This window comes from Bidens hawaiensis, unplaced genomic scaffold (assembly GCF_021521415.1).
Source record: "Bidens hawaiensis isolate Kalapana, Puna unplaced genomic scaffold, B.hawaiensis_p1.1 tig00002236_1, whole genome shotgun sequence".
Classification (NCBI taxonomy): Eukaryota; Viridiplantae; Streptophyta; class Magnoliopsida; order Asterales; family Asteraceae; genus Bidens; species Bidens hawaiensis.
Window position 1 is genome coordinate 1,508,620 of NW_027491119.1, and position 10,170 is coordinate 1,518,789.

The following is a 10,170-nucleotide window of genomic DNA, read 5'->3' on the forward strand; positions in this document are numbered from 1 at the left end:
TAAACTAGAGGACCGGACTCTTTGACGTAATCTTTTCACAAAATCATAATCGGTTATTGATGTGGATGATGAAACCGGCGATTACAATGGTGGTCAGGTGTGGTAGTCGCCGGTGGTAGTATGATGGTGGACGATGACTGTGGTATGGTGGTGGACAGCGATGATAGTATGGTGGTGGCTGACTGTGGTTTAGAAGCAAGTTGAGGGGGCTTGTGTGTATAGTGAAGAAAAGAAGAACGGGGTGGTGGTAATTTCACACCAACGGAGTTAGTAATTTGTTAGTTTGGGCTTGTTATTGATAACGAAATTAAAAGTTGGGATTGCCACTGGTCACATTGTTAGTTGGGATTATTATTGGCCAATGGTTAATAGTTGGGATTATTATAATCCAATTTTCCTTTCTTTTATATCTCTTTCTTACGTATTGTAATGGACAATTATGTCGATCAAGCTGAAAGAAAGTTTAATGTTTTTGATTGGTTATCTCAAAAACGGTTGAGTCAAATACAAATTAAATTTGCGTGCTAACTGTGATAATCAAATAGTGTAATTATATACAACATAGTATAATTACATTACAGTACGTTGTAATTATATAATTATACTACTTATAAATATAATTAGCTGCTTAATTCTCACAATTAATACATTAATTTAATTTATATGTTAGTTTTCCTGGTCTCTAAAATATCTCAACTGACACAAACTCATCTATCTAATACATTTTATATATATACTAATAAAATGGCAACAATTTTTTTTTATAATATGATTTTTATTAATATCTTTCATAAAACACATGGAAGCATCAAGCAGCATCATATGTGTGCACTAAACAAGTTATTAGGTCACCAAAGATCAACACACGTTCCAACCTTGCCTACCTGTCATCTACCTTATATGCATTAATATTATTTTAAAAGCTTGTACATTATGCATCATAAGTTGTACATCAATCTGTATATAGCAGTTCTGACTCTAGCAAGTGGACCAACCAAAGGCTATTATAAAGATCACTAAACATGTATGCACCTTTTATGAATCTTTAACAAATTACATCTTCTCTCTATAGTTTATATATCACTCTCATAATCTTTTTGATTTAATAGGGGTGGTGTGTTTGTCTCCATGAACAAGTCTCAATGGATCCCTGTTGTTTGCCTAAGGGTCATAGCCATGGTTTCGACTTTTGTAGCCGCGGTCCTCATGGTTACTAGCCATGACTCGGCTAAAGTATTTGGCATGACTTTTCAAGCCAAGTATAGCAACTCACCCACACTCAAGTAAGTCGATTCCAACACTACTAGAATAACGGGTATCACTGACGTTATGACACTAGCGGAATAGGAATAATTTGTCTGTTTGTGAAGTCTTTTGCTTGCAGTACAACCGTCAAGCAAAATTCCTTTATTTGTGGATGTTCAATAAAAGTTAATATTGGAAAATTTTTTTGAATCTACATTTTGAAAATTATAATTGTTGAAGATGATACAAGAGTCATTAAAGGTTAGGCTTAGTAGCCCATATGAGTTAGATAACTTGCTTAGAATAAAATTAAAGCTACAAGCTTAGATCTTACACTTATATGTGTTCCATAGTAAATATTAGCATTTACATGCATTGATGAAACTAGAGAACCTTTAAGTGACCAAATGTAACAAAATAGTTAAAACAAATGTAACAAAATATATCCTGGTATTTCAATTAAAATTTTATGGCTCTGTTGATGTTTACATGATTTGTTATTGATGTCGCGGTATAATACTGACTTGAATATATTTGGTGTTAGGTACTTTGTGGTAGTTAGCGTTATCACGACAATTTATAGTTTCGGAGCACTCTTTGTTCCTCCAAAGAAGTTGGGGCGTCATGTTCTTGTTCTGGATGTGGTATTTAAAACCCTTTCTCTTTCATTCTTTTTTAATCATAAAAATTCGTTACTGGAAAACTTTCAAGCCACTTATTGGTCATGTATAAAGTTTGTTCTTTTTTTTTATGTAGATTATCATGGCTTTTTTGATATCGAGTTTCTCGGCTGCGGTTGGAGTCGGACAACTGGGGAAGGAAGGGAACACGCATGCGGGGTGGCTACCGATATGTGGCCAAGTTCCTAAATTCTGCCACCATGTTACGGCAGCCTTAATCTCTGGATTTGTAGCGGTTATCCTTTACTTTTTGCTCATACTTTGCTCCCTTAACAACGTTCTTCATTTGCTTTCTTTTAAAGCTTAGTTATATCACTACAATACATAGTCATAAACTCTTGTTACAAGATATATGAAGTCAAGATTTACATGTTTCATTTTACTAGTTATTGTTGTTCCTCTTTGGATATTGTGTCTTATGTTATGTTATCCACTAGAGTTACGCTATAGTGATTTGTACCTTATGCAATGAAAGTCATACATTATTTTGGATCAACCATGTTAACTAGCGGTAAAGAGATTTCATTTTTCATATAATCATATTGTGTCCTGAAGTGATAATGATTGAAAGGGTGTTGCCCATTATACATGTTTATTACTAAAAAGAATAGTAATGATGTGATCGAAAATGCCCATTAAGAGACATTAATAATTACGTATGGCCTTACAACATTACATGTAACCATTACCTTGTTCGATGCGGTGGGTTGAATCGGTTTTAAATTTTATTTTTTGCTAGCTTAACTAGTATAAAAACTTTGATGTTGTAACTTGTATTCTAGATAGATATATAAACTAAATGCACTCTATATTCATATAATCTCATTTGTTTTTAAAGAGCTACTTTATTATTATGCATATTACTTTTTCTAAAAGAAACAAGTTTAACTAATATTGCAAAATACTTAAAACTAAAATCACACTTGGTGTAATAACTTAAATATTTTCAGAAACTAACTATCTTTCTGTCTTCGAGTTCAGTCCTGTCGGTCTGATTAATGAATTAGTAAGGTGGCTGGTTCGGTTATGAAAACATTGGTTCTACACTACCCTACGTGCGGGTACAAATCAGGTTCCAATTCCTCGAATAAACAGTAATTGGACCCAAAACCAAACTGGAAACGGTTCCATCATAACCGGTCAAAACCCGGGCCTGACCTGGCCAAAAATCGATAAAAACTGGTCCAAGATCGACCATGCCCGGAACCAATTCCTAACAGACCCAATTTTTTTTTGAGCGGTTAACAAACAGAGAATTGCCTAGATACTCCGTATGGTGTGACCCAATGGTAAAAGCCACCACCAACTGGCCCAACACAGCTGTACGAAGCCATTAAGCGCCTCCAAGTTAACTCTAGTTCCGGAGAAAACCCACCCGTCTGAAAGCCCAATGGTGGTAAAACCTAGATGCCTTCAGAATCGAACCTGATATCACAAAGATCGTGGTCTTCCTTCATTGAGCCACCCATACCCTCCCTAAAGTGTTGTAAGTGGGAATTGAACCTGGGTATCCCTTGAGAAATTTCCTACCACTACACCAATTGAACCTGAGAACCGACCAAACCCGGAACCAGTTTAAAAAAAAATAAAACTGAATTGTGCACATGAGCACATCTAGAGTCTAGATGCTATTAACTCGTATTGGGCTTTGGCCCACTCCAACCTGGCTCATTGGGTTTAACTCAAGAGACATGCTTTCATAACAGTTTCATCATAGAGGACCGAAAGCTATGTAACACCAAGATGTCATATAGCTATTTTAAAAGGAAGGAATGTAGGATCATATATAGCAAAACAAATAAAGTTAAGTAGTAACTATAACCAATTCTTCAAGAAAGGGGTTTATTTGGATAAAAATAAATTGCATCAGAGTTTATCTGTCGTTATATTAGTCAACGGGTCTATACAAGCAACTGTTATTAAAAAAATGTTACTCTACTCATGTCTTCACCAACTACTTGTTGTCATCGATACCACAACCGTTACCGCCTTCGTTCTCCACCACTATGCCATTGATGCACCCACCATCGCACTTCGTCACCAACAATCACCACCACCAGAACCACAACTAAAACAAATCATTACCGTATTGACCCAAATTCATTACTCATATTCACTTGAACCAGTTCTAACTCAAACTTAGTTTAGCCCCGCCACAAACCAGCCCAACCTACCACGAGTAACCCGTTTTGCTAGCTTACGTAAATCTCATAACGTCACATAGACGCGCCGATGTGTTTATTGAAATCTATAATGTACAATTTCAACCCAAAAATTGATACTATGGTATAGTTCTTATTAGCATGAAACCCTTAGTCCCTTTTAGACGTTTTTGTTTTCTTTCTACTTTTGTTATTGTTTTCTTTACGCAACATGTTTCCTATAATTGAAGTATATGACATAATTAGACTCTATTCAAGTTCTTACATTTATCTAGTTTGATTTGTTGTATTTCAAGTTCTTTACGCAAGTTACCACATAATAAAGATGAAGTGACGTTATAATTTTTTGATTTCATTAGAGTGAATTGAGGTTTTCGTCTTTGTGGTTTGACCAAATCTGTGGTTTTAGTCAAATAGTTTAAAATTTGTGATTTTCGTCCATGTGGTTTCATTTCACTTTCAATTAAACATGAATTCACTAATCCTGTTAAGTCTGGTCGTTAAACCCATCCGCATGTCCTTCACGTGAGGGGCAGTTTTATCCTTTTTTTCCCAAAATACACCCTAGCCCCTCACATGAGGAGGCTTGCGAACTAGGACCGGGGTTTATTTGGGGAGAAAAATGATAAAACCGCCCATCATGTGGATGACACACTGATGGGTTTAACGGTCATACTTAACGGGATTAGTGAATTCGGATTTATTTGCAAGTGAAATGAAACCACGGGAACGAAAATCGCAAATTCGAAACTATTAGACTAAAACCATAGATTTAGACAAACCACATGAGCGAAAACCGTTGTTTACTCGCTTCAATATTTCTTTCTAAAGTGACAATTTGTAAGAATTTAATTTATCTGTATCTTTAATATATAGACAACAAGAATTGAGAATACTTCAATTTATATCTTTAATTCTCTAAGTAAAACTTCAATTGCATCATAATGAGGTAAACCGATATTGGTAACTCTATTATGTTAGCACCGTGGAAATCTAAGTGGTCGAACCGCACATCAATTTTAACGTATAAACTATGAAGAATTTCAAGAGCGGAAACAAATATACTATTTGATTTGTCTGTTTTAGAGGATTTGACATATTGCTTTAACTGTAATACATAAGACGATTATTTAAAAGCAATGGATTGATACATGATAAGCCGGTTTTGGCTACATACATCAAGTTGTATTGGACTGGCTGGCCCTGTTGATGTGTTTTGTTTATATAATTACTCATATGTTCGTACTTGCTTCCTATTTTTTTTTGGAATATTAGATTTTAATAATCCAAACTTTAGCCAGCTGGTATTAATCCTAACTTAAAAATTCCCTAGGTTAATCCTAACTTTCACCATATGGCTTTCATCGAGCTTTTTCCTAACGGAGACTAACTCGGTTACTTTTTAAAAAACATATAAAGTTATAATTAGAATATATATATATATATAATGATAATATATAAAAATTGATTAATAAATAGTAAATGAGATGGCCTCGAGCCTGAAAAACCATTCATAAGCTAATCTTGAGCTTTAGAAATAAAGATAGAAGCGAGCCGATCTCGAGCTCAAGCTCTAAGTTAGTGAAACGAGTCGAGCTCGTCTAGACTCGACTCGTTTGCACCCCTAGTTTGAGAAGAAAGATAAACTTGGTTTTTAATAAACATAGGTTTTTTTATCGCCGTCAACTTAAAGAATTGACATATTTTGTCGAAAAACTAACCGAGTTAATTTCCGTTAGAAAAAGGCTTGGTGGATGTCAATATGGTGAAAGTTAGGATTAACATAGAAATTTTTTTTAAGTTGGGAATAACGACCAAAAGGCCAAAGTTTGAATTATTAAAATCTAATATATTTTTTTTCACTGCATCTTTAACCAGCTATATTTTTATATTTGGTTTATCATATTAAGCTTATTTGGTTTAATATGTCTATTAAAAGTATACATATTACCTAATCAACATAAAGTGGTATTAAAGCAAGTTAAGATGTATAAGAAAGAACAACCATGCCCCATACACAACCCTTTGCCACATGTTCAAAAAGGATAAATGAACAAAAAGACAAAATAAATAAAGATCCTCTAAATAGAATAATGAAAGGCTCCTAAAGCTATAAAGATTTTACCAACCAACCATAATAAAAAATTGTTGCCATAACGTTTTGAATAAAACATATATTAGACTAGATGTAGATGTCTTTGTGTAGTTGTGTGTTTATAATATAAATATAATAAATATATATATACACGAGTTGCCCAATAGGCCGATACTTTAAACTAGGATGCTTTTTTATTTTTTTATTAGTGTACTTTGTATATTTTACTCCATTTTTATTAATTATTATCTATACAAAGTAAAAGTAAAGTAGAAAGTTGATCTCACAACTTGCATTTAATAAAGTGTTATTTTTAGTATATAAAACATAGTTTTTAAAAACAAACATAAATGAAGTATTGAAAGGTGGTTATTATATGTTTGTTTCTAGGTCATCACTCGGGTTCGACCCTTGGTAACAGGGAATGGTCGATGATATTTACTTTTTTTGTCAACGTCATTTTAGTGCTGAAGCTTATGTTACTGTGAATCACTATGATATTGTGCTTGAAGTAATTGTTATCAACCGAACCAAAGAAACCCTGCAAAATCTTTGTTTGGAGTTGGTCACAATGGGTGACCTTAAACTTATGAAACACCCACATAACTATACACTTGCCCATGAATCAAGCAAGTAGATAAAAGCACATTATTATTATTATTATTATTATTATTATTATTATTACTACTACTGTTGTTGTTGTTGTTAATATTATTATAACAATTGAAAGTTTTTGTGTTGGGCCACTTAACGACACCTTATTGTAGCAAGACTTTGTTTTTGTTTTTGTTTTGGATTTTTGTTTTAGTTATGGTTCGTAATGAACGGTACAAAACCGACCGAATACCATTTTTTTTGTTTTAGTCCCGGTATCGCAACAAACATGACGAAAACCGATCGAACTCGCGCAAACTCAACACGCGCTTTGTTTTATTTCTAATACCGTAACGAATATAACCGAGCGAAGGATATTTTTTTTAGTTCCGGTACCGTAACAAACATTACGAAAACCAACCGAATTTGCGTAGATTCAATGCCCGGGATCGACAACGGTCGGGTTTTACCAACGCTCGAGTTTTACCGACCGACGCTACCCCATTGGTCCACCTCAGCTTTTATAATTTCTTTATCTTTTTTTTTTGTTTTAGTTCCTGTGCAATAACGCACGTAACCAAAACCGACTGGACTTGTGTTGATAGACTGCAACAACGTTTGGGACTGACAACACTTGGGTTTTACAACCGTCCTGGTTTACCTATCTGCCTCGGCGTAATACGCCGGGTAAACCCTTAGTTTAAAGTAAATCTCAAGAACACGGTTGGGTTGGTTGAGATAACTGATCCAAACTACGTAAATAAAAAAGTAATAAAGCTTACATGACAACGTGATTAAATGTTTACAGACAGTTATAACTTTAAACTATACACCATACCTAGCGTCGTTGAAAAAAAGTCAAACATAGGTTCATCCAAAATTTGAGTTTGATTTTAACTGATATACGAAATAAAGGTAACAAAATATCATTTTGATTGATATTTTTTCATGCAACACGACTATGGGGTCACTTGATTTTTCTAACATAAGTTAACATATAAAACGAGAAAAGTATGGTGTCAGTTGACTATGACACTCATAAGTCATAACGCAACTCTGTTGGGTGCTATCGACACATAACCCCACATACCATAAAAATCGTGCTTCTGAAGAATACATTATACATCATTAACACATCAGTCAATTTCGCTAAAGTTACACGAGTCATATAGCTTTTCGCATACCACCTTAAAACATGCTCGTATCATATCCTTTTCTATTTTCATATAGTCTAGTTCATGATGTCAGTGTTTGTGTGGAGAGGGTATTGCTATAGCTAAAATTAATCGTTACTTATTTTGAGAATAACGTTAATATTATTATTATGGGCTAAAACTGAAGAGTTCCAGTCATCTCCCATAATAGCTTGCTATTTGAACTAGGGTTGACAATTTAAACACGTGCACGAATACACGCATGTACATACATGATCTTAACAGGTATTGTGTATGACCTTAACATTTTTCATGTAATAAACAAGTAAACAGAATCGACCTGTTAATTTTCGTGTCTAACCAAGTAAAATACCCGTTTGCTTGTTAGGTACCAATTGGTATCTGACTATATACTGTTTATAACTAAAAATATAATAACATAATATGTATTGAAACTTGGAAATTTGGAACATGAAATTGTTTTCGATAGATGTTTTAATTAGACTTTTGTCTTAAATTTGTTAAGGAATATGGATTCATGCTTTATTTAATACTTTTGTGACGTTTCGACGACTTTTGTTTCACTAAACAGTTTGTTAAATATGTGTTTTAAACAACTCTTATCGTGTATATATAGTATTAGCAGGTCCATGTTCGTGTTTGAAATACATTACACAATAAGTTTTCGTATCGTGTACACATATACATGTTTCATGTCCGTAACTTATCGTGTATGGATATACACGATATATCAGACACTGACAACCTAATCTGAATCTAGCCACCGCTTGTCTATGGTCTATTTTCATATTATTTGTTGTTAATGTTAAAAAAAACAACTCATTTTTAATTTGAATGTTGACTTGTACTCCTTATAGGGGTGTTCTTCGGGTTCGTTTTTTGGGTTTCGGGTTTTTCGGGTCGGGTTCTTCGGGTTTTAAAGGTTTAAATCTTGACACGAAACCCAATCCAAATCTCTTATGGGTTTTTTGGTTCGGGTAATTTGGATTGGGTTAATCGGGTTCCGAGTATCATAAGAAAAAACAAACAAAAAAATTCAAAAAAATTACAATGTTAAAATTAAAACAACATATTCTTCTTTGCTTATAAAGCAAATACTCAAATAACAAACCCACACAATTTGATAAAACACTTCAAAAGAAGTGTAAAACTAACTCGAACCATAATCATATTCAATCGGGCGTGATTTGTTTGTTTGATTTCGGTTGCTATTAGTAACAAATGGAAAACGTAAATTAATAACAAACAATCGATCTATAATAGTTAAAATGACAACAATCGATTAGAGCTAGATTTGATGACTTTAATGGCTAATACTTTGCCTATTATACCTAAAAATATATTTAATTTCAAAACTAAAAGTTTATCCGAGCTTAATATCAAAACCAAAGTTTATTCTGGTTGACTCGAAACTTACAGGTTACTAAGGATACATGTTTTCTATCATATATGTGGTTCGGATCCGGGTTAGTCTTTTCACAGATTCGGGTTAGTAAGGATACAGGTTTTTTCGAGTTGGGTTTTGAGTTTCGGCACACAACCCACACCGTAACGGCGGCCTTATGAGTTACAACTTACAACGTCATACATACATAGATTATGCACCGCACGTGACACATCTGTTACAACTTTTGTCTTCTACTTCTCACTTATTCTCGTATTTCAAAGCCACAATGTCCTTTTGATTTACGGTAAACACACACACACACACACACACACACACACACACACACAACTCAACTCACTCGTGTGGGCCCCACTTATCTTTATCCCACTCCCCCACGCGCTCCTCACGTGCCATTATTATTATTATTATTATTATTATTATTATTATTATTATTCCTAACTTCCACTCAAAAACCCATCACACACAAAATTCAAAACCCAGATAGATAATAAAGATTCCATCAACATAACAACCCAATTAAAGGTACTATAACGTTCTATGATTCTCTTTATACACTTACACTCATGATTCTGTATCTATATGTTTCTGATATGTTACTTAATTAGTTATTAAATAAATTGTTCTAGCCCTAAATTGTATAAAGCTAAGATCCCTTTTGTTACATTGATTTTTTGTCACATAATAATATTATTATTAAAGTTATAATATATCCAGATTGTAAAGGCTTTAATCTTTTTGTTTTTGACTCTCATTGATTCCATTTGTTGTTAAAAGTTATTCATTTTGGTGTGTTGTAGATTATTAATGAGAT

General features: G+C 33.7%; 1 protein-coding gene across 1 annotated transcript; it reads left to right on the forward strand.

The window, feature by feature from the left end:
* The first annotated feature begins 1,064 nt into the window (after nt 1-1,064).
* Nucleotides 1,065-2,299, forward strand: LOC143612076 (CASP-like protein 1C1). The gene is made up of 3 exons (XM_077086145.1): nt 1,065-1,283; nt 1,790-1,889; nt 2,002-2,299. Exons 1-3 carry the CDS (start codon nt 1,129-1,131, stop codon nt 2,230-2,232), a joined length of 486 nt encoding a protein of 161 aa, XP_076942260.1. The 5' UTR covers nt 1,065-1,128; the 3' UTR covers nt 2,233-2,299.
* Nucleotides 2,300-10,170: the final 7,871 nt, after the last annotated feature.